Raw genomic sequence first — 21,524 nt, 5'->3', positions numbered from 1 at the left:
TATATACAAAGAACTCAAGAAGTTAGACCCCAGAAAACCAAATAACCCTATTAAAAATGGGGTACAGAGTTAAACAAAGAACTTTCACCTGAAGAACTTCGGATGGCTGAGAAGCATCTTAAAAAAAATGCTCAACTTCATTAGTCATTAGGAAAATGTAAATCAAACCAGTCAGAATGGCTACAATTAAAAATTCATGAGACAGCAGGTGATGGAAAAAGAGGAACACTCCTCCACTGCTGGTGGGGTTGCAAATTGGTACAACCACTTTGGAAATCAGTCTGGCGGTTCCTCAGAAAACTGGGTATGTCACTTCCGAAAGATCCTGCTATACCACTCGTGGGCATATACCCAGAGGATTCCCCAGCATGTAATAAGGATACATGCTCCACTATGTTCATAGCAGCCCTATTTATAATAGCCAGAAGCTAGAAAGAACCCAGGTATCCCTCAACAGAAGAATGGATGCAAAAAATGTGGTATATATACACAATGGAATACTATTTAGCCATTAGAAACAATGAATTCATGAAATTCTTAGGCAAATGGATGGAGCTAGAGAACATCATACTAAGTGAGGTAACCCAGTCTCAAAAGATCAATCATGGTATGCACTCACTAATAAGTGGTTATTAACCTATAAAACTAGAATACCCAAAACATAATCCACACATCAAATGAGGTACAAGAAGAACGGAGGAGTGGCCCCTTGTTCCGGAAAGACTCAGTGCAGCAGTATAGGGAAAAATTAGAACAGGGAAGTGGGAAGGGGTAGATGGGGAAAAAGGAGGAGGGAAGGGGGCTTATGGGACTTTCAGGGAGTAGGGGGCCAGAAAAGGGGGAATTATTTGAAATGTAAATAAAAAATACATAAAATAAAAAAAAACAAAAAACAAAAAAAAGGTTCAGATTGGGTAGAAATGGCTGTTTAAGTCTGTATTTGCCATGAAGATCAATATGCTGAATATAGAAGCATGCAATACATTTATCCTAAAGAGTTTAGACTTAATTCAAATTCAAGAGTTGGACATATGCTGGAAAAAGTACTTACCTGTGGTGTGTACGAGGGATCAGAGAGGAAAAACGGAGTGCTGAGGAGCCAATTAGGTGGCTGTGCGGGAAGAGCTAACGGGGAGTCATTGTTTTTACAGAGTTGGTCTGTATATGCATGAAATCCTCATACTGTACCGTGTGAGATGCTTTGGACATGCCTGCATCTATCATAGATTTAAAAGTCAACACTGATATACATGCATACCTCACAGTTTGCAAAACCCGCCAACTGTATTTCCTTCAAGCTACTTGGGTAGGATGGTACCAGAACTGACAGTGATTATTTCTCAAAGGAGTCTACAAAAGGAGGCAATATTCAGAAATGAAGCTCCCCAAGAGTGAGGGCCAGTTGTGGCAAAATCTGGAAGCAAATTGGTTCTGATTTGTGACTTTCCACTTAAATCTAACTGTAGGCATTTGCTCAAGTTGTCTCATCCTTCTTTACTAGTAAAACTGAAATAACAAGAAATGTACACATATACTGTGAAGACCAGAGGAAATGCCAAATCTTAATGGACCTAAACACCTCTTAATGGGCCAAGCACACTGGCACATAACAGGTCCTTAGTAAATCTGAGGTCCTATCTTTCCAGGAGGCTTCAGGTATGTTACCAACGATTTAATGTCTTATCATAAACTATAGTTATTAAGTCTGTGTCCAGCTTTCTTATTTGATGATAGACTATGTGTGTGTCTATCTTGCCTGGTGTGACAGGGCCTTGTAGTCCTTTCCTGTGAGTGAATGAATGATTTTTACCTGAGTTCAACTGTTTCAGAAAGCCAATGCCATTTCACGGCAGCTCAACAACTGGTCCCTGTCCCACCATTAAAAATCAACTCTAATTAAGACAGAGAAAAGCAGTTGGAGGGTAAATGGACAGCCCCACTGACTGCTTAGAGAATATGTTGTGCAAACAGCCTATGAAAGAACAAGTTTCTGTGCAGCTATTCGGGCGAATAAGCAAGCTCAGACCAAAGCTTCCTGGGTACCTGGTGGTTCAACTAAACTCAGTCATACCTGGGAAAGGAAAGTGTGCCTTTCAAATAAATAAATACCTGTGAAATTAAATGTGTGAAATCATTAGATAATGAGCCTAATTAGTAATTAATTAACTGTGATTGCTGATAGTTTCATGTATGTTACATAATATCGGTTACTTTCTAATGGCCTTCTGACTCCTCTAAATCTTTTTACTTAGTTGACAAAGGGTCAGTCATCTGTGTCAATACTGGGTTGGAACTATTACTTGTAGCCTGATAAGGTCACTAGCAGATACCTTGGGGCAGGGAACCATGAGTCCTTCCTCCATCTTTGCCTGGCTGCTGATGGGCCCAACTGTGTGCAGACAACCACAGATGTTGAGAGTTTATGATTGTTTATAGCGCAAAAGGAAGCCTTTGACAGCTCTTCTTCTTTCTTCTGACTTACATTCTTCCCACTTTGTCTTTCTCAGTGTTCTCTGTGCCCAAAATAGGGCACACCCTATTTTGTTTAAAATCCTTTGTTTAGGGTGGAGCGTTCAACTGTAACTTATTCTCAGTACCTCATATCGACATAAGTTTCTGCATCCAGTGCAAAAATGTGGGTCTAATTCTAAGTCAAATCAAGCTGCAAGGAAGAGGAGAGCCAGAAGAGACCCAGTGTTCTTAACCACTAAACAGTCTCTTCAGCTCCAATGACTACGACACTTTTTTTCCTACTTTTTATTTTTTATTTTATTATTATTATTGTTTTTGGGGGTTTTTTTTGGTGTTTTGTTTTGTTTTGTTTTGTTTTTTGGTTCTTTGAGACAGGGTTTCTCTGTGTAGCCCTGGCTGTCCTGGAACTCACTTTGTAGACCAGGCTGGCCTCAAACTCAGAAATCCGCCAGCCTCTGCCTCCCAGAGTGCTGGGATTACAGGCCTGCGCCACCACCGCCTGGCTGACTATGACACTTTTAAGTTGGACTGCTTTTTTTTTTAAATTATAATATTAATTGAGATCTTGAGGATAAGAAAAGGTTATCTTTTAACAGTGATATATTGGTCAAGTTGTGAAAAATGGATTGGGCTAGTTTTTATTGTCAGCTTGATAAAACCTAGTATTATTTGAATAGTTGCCTTGATTAGATTCACCTGTGGCCATGTCTGTTTGAGACTGTCTTGATTGATGACTGATGTGGGAGGGACCAGCCCACTGTGGGCATCAGCCTTCTTATGAGGGTGAGGCTGGGCTGTCTAAGAAAGCTAAGAACAGTATCTGCAAAGACGATGGTGCAAGTAAGCAGCACTCCTCTATGGTCTTTGCTTCAGTTCCTGGCCTTGGGTTCCTGCCTTGACTTCCTGCCCTGACTTGCCTTAGCCACAGACTGTTACCTGGAAGTGTTAGTGGAAATTAATAATTGATTTATTATCACAGTGTTTAGAAATAGCAGCAGAAAGTATGTTTCTACAGCTGCAAGATGGGGTCCTTGCTCTGCTCTCTAGCTTTTACTTAAAAGAATCTATTTCTTAAAAGAACCATTTCTAGCACACAGGATTTGGGATTAATGGCACTCATCCGAAAATCTGCATTTGGGTTTCACTTTCACATCTCCTGAGAACTCTCTCCCTGGCTCCCCACTTGTCTCCTTTGTCTCAATACAAATAACTCCTCCCACTAAGAATTTCTTAGCCTCAAATAGAACCATTGACAATACTCATCATTCTTTTGTGGATCTTCTGTCTTCCCTCTTAAACCTCTGCAAACAACTCAAAACATTTCTATTAAGCAACAACTATGGATGAACAACCAGGCTAGATATAGACAGAATCATTGTATCCCTCTTGCTTTAAGGAACTGATAGTGTTTTAGAACAACAGACTAGAAAGCTAGTTATAATAACTATGACCACGGCTGGAATACTCCACATATGGCTCTCACACATACACATAAGCACATACAGACACATCTACTTGATCAAATTCTGGGTGATTTCATCTTAATTCACATGTAACATCCTCAGAGAGGGTTTCTTGATCTTAGATTAAATTAACTAGAGATATACCTTAAGTAAGAAGTAAATTATCAAGACAGTAAATAATTCTAAAGGGGGATGAAGAGAGTCATGTACAAAGGGATAGAGGAATGGAATTATATGAGTCACTGGGAACTTGTATGTAAGAAGTTCTTTACAGTCTAGCCTGAGTGACAGGTATATTTGTGAGGTTAGATGAGTGCCCAGAAATTTTTCTGGATAGGTCTGCTGAATTGTCTCCAGGACAACAGGGAACCATGGAATGAATGGCAGCTGATCACACTGTCGTCTCATAAAGGAGAAGAGGGAACAACTGATCAGGTGAGAAAAGTGACTGCCTCTCTTGGCCTGAGCCACACCCCTCCATTTGACTTAACACACACTGCACCTCTCAGATACTGAGGATTAGGCTCTGGGCTGGCTTCTGATTTCTGAGTCGCCAACAGTCCAGCTACTGAATGAATCGGTGATGTAATAGGATGGTATGGCAACGTTCACAACCCTTTGGAGAAAATGCAAACTTACCAATTTTCCGGTTACACTCTGACCACCTTCATTCAACCAGAAGCCAGGGACCATGGCTGAAAAGTAAGGTCCCCAGACACCTGGAACAAATATTGGATCTTTGCTGATCTGGAATAAAACAAAAGGACAATGTGTGTGAAAAAAACTGACACCCCCCCAAAAGAGAGAGCTTTTATTCTCCTACCACTGCTTCTTATTAAAATTTTTTTCATGTCGGAGAAGTCACCTCTCCCAAGGAAGGGCATGGCGCTATCTGTGGATCCTTTGTTAATCAGTTCTTTGATAAGTCAAGGGATCAAAGGTGGCCATTTTGAATAAGTGTTGACCAAGATCTACCATGCTAGCTTCACGGGTCTATGTTCTCACTCTTCCAACATCTACACAAGCAGACAGCCTAGATCCACTCCATAAAGTCAGCTACCCATAACTAAGAAGCCAAAATCTAAGGTGTCCTGGTTGCACCAAATAACATATTCCAAACAAAATACAATATATATATTTTTTATCCTATTTCAGCCCTATTTTATGAAATTAAAAAGCTAACTCTTCATCCTTGATAGGATAATTCTGTGAGATCAAGCAGGCTCTAGGCAATCAGTTTAAATGTTTTCATTCTGTTTTTTTTTTAAAAAGTTAATGTGTAGCTAGTAAGGAAAATGCCAAAGTGTTTGACCCGTTTGCATTATAAACTGTGCTGCAGCTACTCAAGGAAAACTTTCCATTGCTTAGGTTAGATTGAAGACTTGCTGATTACAGCATGATTTTTTTTTCATGACAATAAACTTTCCCCCTTCATTTGTTATTTTCTGCTTTTCACATGTGGAGAGGTAGGGCGATGGATTTCTTAGAGAAACACTTAGCTTGAAAAGAGTAACAGGAGTTCACTAGACAATGAGAATCAGGCTACCATGAACAAAGCCCCCCTCTGGGTGAGAGGTGCTCTCAAGTTCAAGATTCTGCAATGCTTTTGTAGCGGGCTCTTATGGTCCTTTAGCGAAACAGAAATGTGTACAAGAGGAGTCAGGGGGGAGGAGGAGTTGAGTTGCAACGGTACATATCTTTCTTCTACCTAACAGAGATGCTGCTGAAGGCCAATGCACGGCTATGTCAGCATTCCTGAGAGGGAAGAGAAGGGGGCTAGGCACTCACTGTCCACTCTGCCTGGTCTCAAAGAATGGGATCTACTCAGTTATTTATCCAACAAACACAACAACTACTCAGCTTGAAACTAAGCTAGGCTCTTGAGATAGACAAGAAAAATGAACAGTAGTGATTTCTGGCCTCATTAACTTCACCTTCTATCATTAGCATGGAGAGAGATCTACAATCACCCCAATGCCGACTATTCTGGCTCCTTTTCCACTTGACTGTTCATTCTTCAAATCAGTAGGTCTTCTGACCTCCAAATGTTTAGGGAAGCAAAGAAAGTCAAAGAGAAGAAAGGCAAAGAAACTATGTAACACTATTAACTTTGAATTCTGTCATGGGACCATTATGAAAAACAGAGGTGATATTTAATACCTAAATAGAAACAATAGTTTTATTGTGGAAAAAAACGAGTTTCTACAAAAAAGGGTTAAATTTACATGGTTATAATCACTCACACTATTTCTCCAGAGGTTTTTTGAGTTCTACTGAGACACAGATGTAGAGCAGGTAATGAAGAAACAAGATTTTAAAAGGGAGAGCAGAGTCTGTGTTCTCATGTCTCATGGAGTTTCAAGCAGAAGGCCAGACTGGCCACTAACTCAGGTATAGAGAAGACTTAAGTGTTTCTAGAGCTAATATTTCTGGGTCATAAAATCTCTAGTCTTTACAATGCTCCATTGGGACAGTTGTTTGCCTTAAAACAAGCAATAATCAAATTCTCAGGCAAGTGTGTGATTGTAAAGTGATGAAGGAAAGAAAGAAGCTGAAAGGAACTCCAAGAGTATGGAAGTGAGGGACCTAATGGAGTCTAGGGTCAGGAAAAGCCTCTCGGAGAAGGCTCCATGTGAATTAAGAGGAAAGCCACCTGGTATTCACTTAGGCGTGTCTGTGTGCTCTCTGTGAAAGAGATGGGAAATACTCCAGCCACAGTGAGCACACATTAGCTGACACTCAGTTTTGTTGCTCTGTCTTTTCCCACTGAGGTTTCATTCCATAATTATCTTACATACTCATGATCTGAACAGACTGGTAGAATATTTTGGAGGATGAGTAAGAAAGTATTCCTATCTACCAAGGGCCCAAGCTTTAGAATGGTAAGCCACCACTCACTGAGGCAAAATTGTCTCTTTTTGAGAAGTATGACCCCTACATGATGCAGTAGAGCAGAGAGGTTTTATAACTTGTATATGGTCAAGTAGCTAGTAAATGCCTGAGGTAGGAAATGATCTAAGTCAGTGTGGACCCCAAATCCTTGGATATACTTTTCATTTTCCCACAAATGGCTTAGGAAGAATATGCATTGCCTTAGTGAGGGTTTTCCCCCCTCCTTTCTGCTGTAATAAAACACCTAACCAAAAGTAACTTGAAAAAGGAAGGATTCACTTCAGCTTACAGGTCTTAATCAGAGTCCACCATAAAGGGAACTCAGGGTAGGAACCTGGAGGCTGGTGCTAAACAGAGGCCATAGAGGGTCACTGCTTACTGTCTTGCTCTCTAATGGCTCACTCACAGTGCTTTCTTATATTCTCTAGGACTATATGTCTAAGGATAGCACAACCCATGGTGATCTGGGCCCTCCCACATCAGCCATCAATCAAGAAAATGCCCTATTGAATTGCCTACAGGCCAACCCTATGTAGTTATCCTATTTTCTCCAAAGAGGTTCCATCCCAGATGACCCTAACCTGTGTCAAGCTGACATAAGTACCAGATGACACATGCATTATTCCCTACCTCCTACCTTAGCCCCACAAGCTAATGATGGTATTATGCTACTGTGGTAGGACTTCACTGAGAGACTGACTCTGCTACTCACAAATGTCCAATGGAGGCTTTATTTGGTTTTGTTTGGTCTTGGGAAATGGTTTGGGCTGACTATGTTTATGATCTCTCCTTGGGCACAACACATGCTTCTCATCAGACATTCCCAGTTGAGTAAGGAAACAAAGTGTACTTCCCATCACTTGCCAGCCTGTGTTCTCAGGGAAAAGAGCTATAGTTTGTTTTCAGGGAGAAAGATGCACACTGGAGTATTTATGTGTTCCTTAATCCTTCACAGTACACGTAAATATTTGAAAATATTTTCCTGAAAGCTCCTTCCATCCTGACTGCTCTCTTGGCTTAGGGTTTGCTCTGTGAGGAGGGAAATCATTGCCCACACTAATGACAGGTGTCCATATAGAACACTAATGGCAATGCTGGCTACAACACAGTAGCTCTGCCTGGGGATTTGGTACAGACCTTACTCTAGTATAAATGACACAGTTCTTATAAATCTGAGGAAGAATCAACCATTATCCCTATTGCACACAGGTATAAACTGTGGAAGAAAATGTTAAATAGCATGTGTCCAACATTATAAAACCACTACAAAGTAGTCACCCCAAAGCCTCTATAGCCGTAGTTCTCAACATTCTTTTTTGTTCTTTTATTTTATTCAATAATTTTTTTATTTACATTTCAAAAAATTTCCCCTTTTCTGGGCCCCCACTCTCCAAAAGTCCCATAAGCCCTCTTCCCTCCCCCTGTTCTCCCATCCACCCCTTCCCACTTCCCTGTTCTGGTTTTGCCCTATACTGCTACACTGACTCTTTCCAGGACCAGGCCACTCCTCAGTTCTTCTTGGACATTATTTGATGTGTGGATTATGTTTTGGGTATTCCAATTTTCTAGGCTAATATCCACTTATTAGTGAGGGCATACCACGATTAATCATTTGAGACTGGGTTACCTCACTTATATGATGTTCTCCAGCTCTATCCATTTGTCTAAGAATTTAATGAATTCATTCTTCCTAATGGCTGAATAGTACTCCATTGTGTAGATATACCACATTTTTTGCATCCATACTTCCGTTGAGGGATACCTGGGTTCTTTCCAGCTTCTGGCTATTATGAATAGGGCTGCTATGAACATAGTGGAGCATGTATCCTTATTACATGAAGGGGAATCCTCTGGGTATATGCCCAGGAGTGGTATAGCAGGATCCTCCGAAGTGACTTGCCCAGTTTTCTGAGGAACTGCCAGACTGATTTCCAGAGTGGTTGTACCAATTTGCAACCCCACCAGCAGTGGAGGAGTGTTCCTCTTTCTCCACATCCTTGCCAACACCTTCTGTCTCATGAATTTTTAATCTTAGCCATTCTGACTGGTTTAAGGTGAAATCTCAGGGTTGTTTTGATTTACATTTACCTAATGACTAATGAAGTTGAGCATTTTTTAAGATGCTCCTCAGCCATCCGAAGTTCTTCGGGTGAAAATTCTTTGTTTAGTTCTGAACCCCATTTTTAATAGGGTTATTTGGCTTTCAGGGGTCTAACTTCTTGAGTTCTTTATATATATTGGATATTAGCCCTCTATCTGATGTAGGGTTGGTGAAGATCTTTTCCCAATTTGTTGGTTGCCGATTTGTCCTTTTGATGGTGTCCTTTGCCTTACAGAAACTTTGTAATTTTAAGAGGTCCCATTTGTCAATTCTTGATCTTAGAGCATATTGGTGATCTGTACAGAAACTTTGCCCCAGTAACGATGTCCTCAAGGGTCTTCCCCAGTTTCTTTTCTATTAGCTTCAGAGTGTCTGGCTTTATGTGGAGGTCTTTGATCCATTTGGAGTTGAGCTTAGTACAAGGAGACAAGGATGGATCAATTCACATTCTTCTGCATGCTGACCTCCAGTTGAACCAGCACCATTTGTTGAAAAGGCTATCTTTTTTCCATTGGATGTGTTCAGCCCCTTTGTCGAGGATCAAGTGGCCATAGGTGTGTGTGTTCATTTCTGGATCTTCAATCCTGTTCCATTGATTTGCCTCACTGTACCAATACCATGCAGTTTTTAACACTATTGCTCTGTAGTATTGCTTGAGGTCAGGGATATTGATACCCCCAGAATTTCTTTTATTGTTGAGAATAGTTTTAGCTATCCTGGGTTTTTTGTTATTCCAGATGAATTTAAGGATTGCTCTTTCTAACTCTGTGAAGAATTGAGTTGGGATTTTGATGGGTATTGTATTGAATCTGTATATTGCTTTTGGCAAAATGGCCATTTTAACTATATTAATCCTGCCGATCCATGAGCATGGGAGGTTTTTCCATTTTTTGAGGTCTTCTTCCATTTCCTTCTTCAGAGTCTTGAAGTTCTTGTCATACAGATCTTTCACATGTTTGGTAAAAGTCACCCCAAGGTACTTTATATTGTTTGTGGCTATTGTGGAGGGGGTCATTTCCCTAATTTCTTTCTCAGCCTGCTTATCCTTTGAGTATAGGAAGGCTACTGATTTGCTTGAGTTGATTTTATAACCCGCCACTTTGCTGAAGTTGTTTATCAGCTGTAGGAGTTCTCTAGTGGAGTTTTTTGGGTCACTTAGGTAGACTATCTTATCATCTGCAAATAATGATAGTTTGACTTCTTCCTTTCTAATTTGTATCCCTTTGACCTCCTTATGTTGTCTAATTGCCTGAGCTAGTACCTCAAGTACAATATTGAAAAGATAAGGAGAAAGTGGGTAGCCCTGTCTAGTCCCTGATTTTAGTGGGATTACTTCAAGTTTCTCTCCATTTAGTTTGATGCTGGCTACCGGTTTGCTGTATATTGCTTTTACTATGTTTAGGTATGGGCCTTGAATTCCTGTTCTTTCCAAGACTTTCAGCACGAAAGGATGCTGACTTTTGTCAAATGCTTTTTCAGCATCCAATGAAATGACCATGTGGTTTTTTTTTCTTGGAGTTTGTTTATGTAGTAGATTGCATTGATGGATTTCCGTATATTGAACCAACCCTGCATCCCTGGGATAAAGCCTACTTGACCATGGTGGATGATCATTTTGATGTGTTCTTGGATTCGGTTGGCAAGAATTTTATTGAGTATTTTTGCATCGATGTTCATAAGGGAAATTGGTCTGAAGTTCTCTTTCTTTGTTGGATCTTTGTGTGGTTTTGGTATCGGCGTAATTGTGGCTTCGTAGGAGTTGGGTAGTGTTCCTTCTGTTTCTATTTTGTGGGATAGTTTGAAGAGTATTGGTGTTAGGTCTTCTTTGAAGGTCTGATAGAATTCTGCACTAAAACCATCTGGTCCTGTGCTTTTTTTGGTTGGAAGACTTTCTATGATCCCTTCTGTTTCTTTAGCGGTTATGGGACTGTTTAGATGATCTATTTGGTCCTGATTTAATTTTGGTATTTGGTATCTGTCTAGGAAATTGTCCATTTTCTCCAGATTCTCCAGTTCTGTTGAATATAGGATTTTGTAGTAGGATCTGATGATTTTTTTGAATTTTCTCAGTTTCTGTTGTTAAAGCCCCCTTTTCATTTCTAATTTTGTTAATTTGGATACTTTCTCTGAGCCCTTTGGTCAGTCTGGCTAAGGGTTTATCTATCTTGTTGATTTTCTCAAAGAAGCAGCTCCTGGATTCCTTGATTCTTTGTATGGTTCTCTTTGTTTCCAATTGATTGATTTTAGCCCTGAGTTTGATGCTTTCCTGCCTTCTACTCCTCCTGGGTGAATTAGCTTCTTTTTGTTCCAGAGCTTTCACGTGTGCCATTGAGCTTCTAGTGTATGCTCTCTCCAGTTTCTTTTTGGAGGCACTCAGGGATATGAGTTTTCTTCTTAGAACTGCTTTCATTGTGTCCCAAAGATTTGGGTATGCTCTGCCTTCATTTTCATTAAACTCTAAAAAATCTCTGATTTCTTTCTTTATTTCTTCTTTGGCCAAGGTATAATTGAGTGGAGTATTGTTCATTCTCAATGTGTATGTGGGCTTTCTGTTGTTTTGTTGCCATTGAAGACCACTCTTACTCCATAGTGATCTGATAGGAGGCATGGCATTAGTTCGATCTTCTTATATTTGTTGAGGTCTGTCATGTGACCAATTATATGGTTGATTTTGGAGAAGGTACCATGAGGTGGTGAGAAAAAGGTATATTCTTTTGCTTTAGGGCGGAATGTTCTATAAATATCAGTCAAATCCAATTGGTCCAAAGCTTCAATTAGTTTTACTGTGTCCCTGTTTAGTTTCTGATTCCTAATCAGTCCATTGAGGATAGTGGAGTGTTGAAGTCACACACAATTATTGTGTTAGGTGCAATGTGTGCTTTGAGCTTTAGTAAAGTTTCTTTTACAAATGAGGGTGCCCTTGCATTTGGCGCATAGATGTTCAGAATTGAGAGTTCTTCTTGGTGGATTTTTCCTTTGACCAGCAAGAAGTGTCCTTCTGTGTCTCTTTTGATGACTTTAGGTTGAACGTTAATTTTATCTGATATTGGAATAGGTACTCCGGCTCATTTCCTGAGACCATTGGCTTTTAAAATTGTCTTCCAGACTTTTACTTTAAGGTAGGTTTTTTTCTTTGACACTGAGGTGTGTTTCCTGTATGCAGCAAAATGTAGGGTCCTGTTTCCTTCTCCAGTCTGTTAGTCTATGTCTTTTTATTGGGGAATTGAGTCCATTGATGTTAAGAGATATTAAGGAATAGTGATTATTACTTCCTGTCATTTTTTATGCCATTTTTATTTTTGAGTGGTTATCTTCTTTTGGAGTTGATTAAAGAAAGTAACTATCTCACTTTTTCCAGGGTGTAGTTTCCCTCCTTGTATTGGAGTTTTACTCCTATTATTCTTTGCAGGGCTGGGTTTGTGGAAAGATATTGTGTAAATTTGGTTTTGTCATGGAATATCTTGGTTTCTTCATCTATGGTGATTGAGAGTTTTGCTGGGTATAGTAACCTTGGCTGACATTTGTGTTCTCTTAGAGTCTGCATGAGATCTGCCCAGGATCTTCTAGCTTTCATGGTCTCTGGTGAGAAGTCTGGTGTGATTCTGATAGGTCTTCCTTTATATGCTACTTGAGCTTTTTCTCTTACTGCATTTAATGTTCTTTCTTTGTTTAGTACATTTGGGGTTTTGATTATTATGTGACGGGAAGTATTTCTGCTCAGGTCCAGTCTGTTTGGAGTTCTGTAGGCTTCTTGTATATTCATGGGCATCTCTCTCTTTAGGTTAGGGAAATTTTCTTCCATAATTTTGTTGAAGATATTTGCTGGCCCTTTCAGTTGTAAATCTTCACTCTCATCTATACCTGTAATCCTTAGGTTTTGTCTTCTCATTGTGTGCTGGATTTCCTGGATATTCTGGGATACAAGCTTTTTGCATTTTGCATTTTCTTTGACTGTTGAGTCAATGGTTTCTATGGTATCTTCCACATGTGAGATTCTTTATCTCATCTCTTGAATTTTGTTGTTGATAATTGCAACTATGGCCCCTGATTTCTTCCCAAGGTTTTCTATCTCCAAAGTTGTCTCCTTTTGTGATTTCTTAGTTGTTTCTACTTCTGTTTTTAGATCCAGGATGGTTTTGCTCAGTTCCTTCATTTGTTTGTGTTTTCCTTTAATTCTTTAAGAGATTTTTGTGTTTCCTCTTTCATGACTTCTGCCATTTGACTCACTTTCTCCTGCATTTCTTTAAGTTTTTTTTTTTTTTTTTTTTTTTTTTTTTTGCGTATCTTCTTTATTGGCTTCTATCTCTTGAGCCTTATTCTCTTGAATTTCTTTAAGTGATTTTAGTGTTTCCATTATAAGGGTTTCTAGCTTATTCATGTTCCCCTGTATTTCTTTAAGAGATTCATTTAAGGCCTTTTTGTGTTCCTCTAGCAGCATCATGACCAGTGATTTTAAATCCAAATCTTATTTTTCTGGTGTGTTGGGATATCCAGGACTTGCTGATGTTGGAGAGCTAGGTTCAGACGCTGCCATATTGCCTAGATTTCTGTTGGTAGCATTCTTACGTTTGCCTTTTGCCTCCTTGTTATCTCTGGCGTTAGTTGGTCTTGTCTCTGGTTGGTGTTTGAGCCTCCTGTGAGGCTGTAAGGCTATTTTCGCAACACTGGATGCCTGGAATTCCCCTGTCGCAGATTGCTGATGTGCTGCCCTCCTCTTGTGTGCCCTTGGTGCCCTAATGTGCCTTTCCCTAGATTGTCTCTGTGAACCAGCTGATGCCTGTTTGCTCCTTCAGAGAGTGGTGATGGTGTATGCTGTGGGGACCTTTTCTGAGTGCTGATCACTCTGCAGGGCAGCTGATCCCCCAACCGGGTTGGTGCACACAAGTCTAGCCTAGCTGCTCAGGCCCTGAGTCCAGGTAAAAGCCTGACATGCTTAGGCCTGAGCAATGTTCACCTTAGGCTATGACTGCTAACTGGTTCTGTCAGGTAGCCAAGATGGCGCTGCGCATGCCCCCTGCAAGTCCCAGGACAGTCTACTGGGCTAACAACCTCCTGGCTGGGTTGGCACACAGATGGTCCACCAGACAGCTCAGGGCCTGGGTGCAGTCCAAAACCTGTCAGGCTTAGACACCAGTGATGTTGCCTCAGGCTATGACTGTTAGCTGGCTTTGCCTGCTAGAACTTCTGCTGTCCTGTAGCCAAAATGGTGGCGAGCACTTCCTGCAAGTGCTGGGAGAGACTGCTGGGCAAACAACCTCCTAGCTGGGTTGGCACACTGACGGCCCGCCAAATAGCCCAGGGCCTGGGTGCAGGCCAACGCCTGTCGGGCTTAGACCCCTGCAATGTTGGTCTTGGGCTATATCTGTGTACCTCAGGTTGTCAGATCTCTCTGGAGTCTGAGAGCCAAGATGGTGGAGAGCCTCTTGTAACTGACTGGCGGGAGGCAGAGTTCTGATGTGGCTTCAGTGCGGTGAAGCTGTAACTCCTCCACTGCTTGCAGCCAGGCTGGCCAGTGATGGTCAGTGGTAGCAGGCGCAGGGCCTGCCAGGACCCTGTCGCCTTGGTTCCACTGGTGGTGGCCCTTCCACTGGACGAGCTGCTGCTGCCGCCTCCCCAGTTCTCAACATTCTTAATGCTCCTATACTTTAATAGAGTTCCTCAAGTTGCAAGGATTCCTAGTCATAAAATTATTTTTGTTAATACTTCACAACCTTAATTTTGCTACTCTTATGAACGATAAGGTACAAATTTTTGGAGGTAGAGATTTGGCAAAGGGGTTGTAACCCACAGGGTGAAAATCACAGCTCTACAACTTTTCTACTTCTGACACATTAAGATCTTGTTCCAATTTTACCATTGTCTCTTTGGATCCTTCATATACACATGAAGGGGAGAAAATGAGGGCCATCCTAGCCAACAGATTCGAGCAAAGTATATAAAACTCACTTGCCTTGAAAGCCAGTATGTCAGGATGTGTGCATATGTGAGTATGTCTGTGTACATAAAATACAAATACATGTTTAACATGCTCATTACTATTTAGACCAAGCCAGTCTAGAACATAAGATAACTCAGTCTTAGAACTTGTGAGTGAACTGTCATCAATGTCAGGATAGTCCTGCCTTAGCCTCCCAAACACTAGCCCTGCAGCCTGGACCACATGCCTGGGTTAAGTTAAATAACCCAAAATTTTACTAAAATTTTCCTGACATCATTATAAATAGGAGAGAGCACAAGTCAGGACAAAGACTCATCTTTGTTATATTCCTTATTCTGCAACATTCTAGACAAATTCTCCTCCTCAACTTTCTGACCCTTTGCCTCCTTGATTTCAAAGTGGAAGGGCTAACATTGATCTCTACAAGAATGGAGGACACTTGTAAACATTAAATTGTGTTACAGACACAGCTTATCTCTGTTAAAACCCAAATCAATGTTATTTCTCCTTGAACTGAGGCCTGTGCGGTAGAACAGCAGGAAACAACATGAAAGACCACCACAAATGTGCTCCTCTTTTAGTCAGTATTATTAATAACAATACTGAAAAAGAGATGAGAGCGAAACAGCATATTTTCAAAGGCTAGACCGGGAAGCCTTGCTATTAGGGCATGTGTCCAAAACCAGGATCAAATGAACTCAGAGAGCTACAGCACCACAGCAAATCCAGTAGGCTCTTAGTTGGTATTTATTTAATGATATGGCTAACTTTGGGGGTGAGTGGGTATTTATTTATTTTGCTTAGAAGACTAGCAATATTTTCTGGCACAAGCAAGGTATAGGCACAAGGATATTAATTTTAGTATCAGTGTTACCATTGAACTTAGACATTTGACAGATGCATAAATCATGCATGCTCTATATTAAATTATGAAATGCCAACTAAACCTTCGATTGCATAGTACATTATCACGCAACATTTATGATAGTCCGAGAGAGGCATGATTCTATTGCTATAGCTAAGGTCATAAATGAATTCTAAGCTGAGCGGGTCAAACAGCTAGAAGAGAAGTCACTTTAGCACGCTTATTAAAAACTCCCTACCTATTTCCCTCTCTCAACACCATTCTGCCGGCTGTAAGATGACTGGAGCAGAGGCACCTTTCTCTTCAAGATTTTCTAAGATTTTGCAAAGCAGAGTCACTGCATCCCAGCTGGTCCAGTAGAACACTCCAGTGAGATATTTCAATAGGCTGTGCCCTCACATGGCTTGGAGTTTACGGGACTGTGTCAGTTTGTCTCTTGGGGTGTCTCCAAGTACCTACTTATTCTGTCACCCAACTAATTTGATGCCAAGACTATTGGTAGTTTTTTTTAAAGCTTTAACTAAATAGGTTGTATTTAATAGCTACAATCTATAATCCCAGACATTAGCTGGGTAAGACCTCAGATACTGAGTTCAAACTACAGTTTAAAACAAGAAAAGACAGGGAGAAATAGGTTTCAAAGTTATGTGGTATCCATATCTCTGTTCTCGAGAAACTTAGTTTAGTGGGAGCTGAGGACTCAGAATGGGCTGGGCACAAGGAACACTTGTGAGTATACATGTTTATCTAGCCTCAAGTTTCCCTGTGTGTATGTCAGATCAGGCATCATACTGGCCATAATTATGACCCAAGATGCCCAAGGCGCATGTGCAGACTCCTACAAGGATCAGAAATAACAGGCTGGGGTCAGAAGTCACATTCCAAGTGTCCCTGCCTCTAGTCATGTCTGCTCCTGCTAGCTGTAAGCAAGGATGTCACAGACCCAGTTTCATCTAGGGCTATGTGCCTATTGGCTGGGTTCCCTGAATGACAAAGCCCAGATGCTTGCTCACAAGTCTTTTGTGGGAGAGGTGACTGGCTGAAGCAAGGAGCTCCTGCAGCTCCCTCTGTTCCTTCCCAGCCCTTCACCCTGAGGCTGGTCTGGCCTAAACCCCTGGCAGGACAGGAGGCAGGCTCTAGGCGCCAGAAGTCCTGGGAGGGAACAGGAGGATTTGCTTAGACTGTATACTGCCAGGTTGGAATTTTTGGAGAGTGGCAGGAGACCTGTGTAGGACAGGGTATTTCCATGATCATCTCGTCTTCCAAATGGACTGTGATATCATCTTACGAGAGAAAAAAAAACATTTATACATCTATTTCTGCCAACTCCCTGATGACTACTGAGCAAACACACACACACACACACACACACACACACAGAGAAAGAGAGAGAGAGAGAGAGAGAGAGAGAGAGAGAGAGAGAGAGAGAGAGAGAGAGAGAGAGAGCCTGGAGAAATGTTTATGAACAGAGCAAGTCTCTTGGTGTTCACCTCTTAGTTTGCCTTGCTCGGCTGAATTACTATAATGAGCTACTAGTAGTGTACCTGTCTCTCCCAGGAACCAGTTAAGATAAAAGTGGTTGCTATCTTCAAGGCAGTGAGCATGATAGAGCAATATGAGCATGGGCTTGGGAAGTAGATCAACTATTCTAGACAATTCTGACTAGGCTGACCATGTGATTCTGTGTCTTTCTGAGGCTTAGTTTCCCAACCCATAAGTGCGACTAATCATCAACCAGAACCAAATCCAAGATCTACAGGGCACAGTGTGTACAGAGACAAGGTGGTACACTGTGCTCTTAAACAGACTGTTAAGCAGCAGGTGGTTTAATTCTACTCCTTCTTGAGAGAGTGGAAAGCTTAGCGTTCTGTGGCCTCAGGCCCATTGTTATTAGTCTGGCTCCTTAGGAAATCCTTCCTCCTCCCTGTGAGCTCCCCCACACCTTTTATTACCTCCCTCTCCATGGGCTCATCTACTCCAGTGAGTGCAGGGACAATGTGTGTGCTGTAGAGTGCCACATGTTTATCTCAAACTCTGCTCCTGCTCCTGAGTCTCTCACTAATAATGTGACTTATACATCTAAACGATTCATCCAAAAGAAAATCTGCTACAATTTAGGGCTCTTCTTATTTTTGGTCTTTCTCTAGATTCCAGTCTTAACTTATTCACTTTTCATCTGCCCACAACAGGTCATCCTGTTCTTCTGTTCACAAGCACAGTCTGTTCTCCATTGCTGCTGCCTTAGGATTATCTCTTATGTCTTGCTTGCACTATTTCATCGGCGATTAAACTGATTTCCCTTTCTCAGTTATTTTCCTCCTCTTCTCCTTCCTCTCTACCTCTACTCAACCAAAATTCTGTATGTCCAGCAAATGACCTTTACAAAACAAAACACAATTGTTTTATTACTCAACATTGATCCCTGACAGATGACATACTTTCTGATTTGGCTTTTCCTTGTTTGTTTGACTTAATCACAGTATTATTATTTCTTGAGTCTCATCCCTATCATTTTTAAGCCTTTCATAGACTAAGCCATAGATTTGTTGAATAACTTGAAATTTCCTTAAGTGAGCCATCTTCTTTCTCATCTCTGATTCTCCATGCTTTCCCCTCAGACAAAAGGCTATATATCCTCCTGAGACTTGGCTCAAGAACTTTGGAGATGGCTGAGAGATTAAGAACAATTCCTTCTCCTTTGAAGGATCCTAGTTTAGTTCCTAGGACACAGGTGAAGTGGCTCAAAACCACCTGTAAGTCCAGCCAGATAGGAGGATCTGACACCCTTTTCTGTACTTGACCCGTACCTTTCCTCTGATGCTCATACCAACACCCACATAAAAATAATTAGAAATAAAGACTCAGCTCAATATTATCACCTCTGATGTATCATCTTTGAACATTGACTTCCTCTGTAATAATTCATGACATGTTCTTGCCTGCATCTTGCTTTAACTCTGCATTTCTTATTTTGTAAGTTGTTATATCATCATATGTGCATAAGTGTATACTGACCTCCAGTATACACATGTCTATCTGGCTCCCATGAGATGAAACTGGTTTTCAGCTTTGAAACTGCTGAGCTGTGACTCTTAAAGAAACAAATTCTTACTTGCATCTTTTCCATTAACCAAACAAACTGTGTGAGTAGACAGGTATGGCTGTCTTCTGTGGATTTAGAAAGACCGGTCATGTAGGATAGGGCAGCAGAGTAAAGAGAACTAAGGAAGAGTTAGGCTGCTCTGTCTTTGCCAGATGGAGTTTTATTTCTGCTGCATCAATATCAAGTGGCTAGGTGGACATTCCTCTTGTGAAGTTGCCCAGTAGCAAGCTCAGGACTAATAGTACTAATTGCCAATGGGTTTATAGCTAAAGAAACTGATGCCTATTTTATTGTAAGTTAACTATTGGGAGAAACGGCTCTCTAGCTCTCTAGGGCGGACTGTGGGTTAGGGAGGAAGCACATGCCTTGGGTAGCCTCCCAGCTGGGACTGATCAGAAGATGGCAACAGAGGGATATTACATGCCTATTCCCTCATCACATACATAGCTGGTTATTACAGCATGTTTCTGACATACCTCTCCTTACTTGTGACTGCCAAACTGTGAATACTTTCAAGTTGTGTTCCTGGGTTTCCCTTGTACTTACATTTTTCTGATTCCGGTGTCTGACTTCAGACACCATCTCCTGGGTGTAACCATCCACTTATCCTCTTCTAAAATTCAATGTTCTGTTTTTGTTTTCTGTGTGATTTTTGTATCTGAAATGCAGGACTTCTCTTACAAATGTACAAAGACAAAGTGTAGCATCCTTTAGTGTAGGGTGCCTGGTTCATTCAGTGACTAGGAGACTACAGGCTGTATTGCATCACTTATATACTATATCAAGGTATAGTTCCTATTTATGACCTGGAATTAATGTGAGAGTTTAATTTAAAAAACTAAGGCCTGGCATTACATAGAGAAAAATTCTCAAGTGAAGTACAGTGGCTGTACTGGTTTGAAAGAGGAAAGACAGCAGGACAATGGGGTGGCTTTGAGATTAAATGTATGATTCCTCACATGAGTAAGTATAGGGAGCCTTCAGTCCATTATAGCATTTTGTGTAAAGACAAAAACCTTCGCTGATTTGTAACAAGGCAATTGTCTTTTATAAGACAAGGTCTTACATTGTAGCCTTGATTGGTCTAGAACTCACTGTGTAGATCAAACTGCTCTTGAGCTCAGCGTATCTCTGCCTTCCAAGTTATGGGATGAAACTTCTTAAATATTTTAAGCAAATTCAGTAAGAGCCCCCTACTCTTACAAAGAGCAATTTCCTTGATGAGGCACAAGGGCTATACTTATCTGGGTGTGTAAAGACAAAGGATTAGAATGCAGTTAGAAATTATGTTGGTTTAGTAAAGTAGTGGCTGTAGATTCTCTTCCAAGATCCATGACTTCACTAGTACTGGGTAGTTGGCTAGGTTTCCATTACCAGGCAATAGATAGATGAAAGACAGACAGACAGACTGATAGATGGATAGATAGAAAAAGTTTAAAAGCAAATAGATAAACAACAATTAATGAAAATAAGACCATGAGTTTGAAAAAGAGCAAGGAAAGGTTATGTGGGAGTGATTGGAAGGAGAAAGAGGAAAGTAATGTAATTGTATTATAGTGCTCTCCCAAATACATGAAAAAGTTTAAAAAGTCACCATCTCTGTGCACAGCACTAGCTACTGTCTTTTGGACATAGCTTCCCGAACAAGTCACTATGTCCCAGGTATGGCTAAGAAGTATTCAGGACATCCATGCAAATCTAGACAAGAAGAAATCTGCTCAGTAGAACTCTTCCTCCAGTTTTGGCTGAACATAAAGAAGGTAATGTTAAAATGGCTAGCAAAGAGAACTAAAAGCTATGTAAAAGTGGAGGCTCCCTTTATGACTGCAAAGGTTTGATAAAGACAAGTGTTTGTGAAACAGCTGAGAGGCCAGGGCCAGGCTCATCGTGGACATCTTTAAGAGCCTGATAAATAGTGCTGATGGTGGCCTAGCATGAAATCAAGAGGAAATGGCAGGTGTAGAGAAGACAGGCTGAAATGCCCCATTCCTTGAGTACCTAGGGACAGCATGGAGGCAATAGATGTACAGAAGTGATCCCAGCCCTCCTCCCTGTCAGCACTACAGTAGGCCCCTGATTCTATTACTTGTCAGTCATGGGAGACCTGAAATCTCCAGAAGGAATGGGTGCCTGGGTCTCTCCATATCTAGGTGCCCAGTTTCACATATTTGCCCCTAGCTTGAGTCCATTATACTCAGTTTTGATGAAAAAGGAAAAAGAAAGAATAGGTTCAGAGCGTTATCTCTCAAGTTCCAACTTAATGTGTGTTAAACTAAGACCAAACCAGGATTTAACCAAATCTGACTCTAGGACATTGTCTTATGAAACAATTTGATTTAAAAAAAATTGCAAAAAATAGAGTCAGAGACTCTTCCAGCTCAGCTCTTCTGGGCCAGGAATAGATATATGCACCCTGTCCATTTAATAAAGTTGCGGGATATCCTATATCAGGAAATGTGGGGCGGGATCATAATCAAACAATTCCTGTTATCTCCTCCCTCTTTTCTACAAGCAGCAGCAGTACTCTGAGGTTAAGTTGAAAGAAAAACTGTTTTATATTTAAATGAGATCATATGAAAGAGAGATGGTTTGTAACACTGAAGCAGGAAGACAGAGACTCAAAGGAGAAAGGGTATTGAGGGAAAGTTGATTTGGGGGGTGCTTAACCCCTGCCTGTGCGCTTAAAAAAT

The 21,524-nt window shown here is 40.9% G+C and overlaps 1 protein-coding gene across 8 annotated transcripts in view; it reads right to left on the bottom strand.

The window, feature by feature from the left end:
* The window catches only part of Fggy (FGGY carbohydrate kinase domain containing), a 398,632-nt gene that overhangs the window by 122,855 nt on the left and 254,253 nt on the right, over positions 1-21,524 (bottom strand). For all 8 annotated transcript variants that reach the window (XM_052176778.1, XM_052176777.1, XM_052176775.1 and 5 more), the window contains one exon: positions 4,575-4,682. In XM_052176778.1, the coding sequence (XP_052032738.1) occupies positions 4,575-4,682 (108 nt within the window). The remainder of the gene's footprint in view (positions 1-4,574; positions 4,683-21,524) is intronic.

Source organism: Apodemus sylvaticus, chromosome 3 (genome assembly GCF_947179515.1).
Source record: "Apodemus sylvaticus chromosome 3, mApoSyl1.1, whole genome shotgun sequence".
NCBI lineage: Eukaryota > Metazoa > Chordata > Mammalia > Rodentia > Muridae > Apodemus > Apodemus sylvaticus.
Note: the sequence above shows the minus strand (reverse complement) of the source record. Positions and strands in the feature narration are given on the sequence as shown.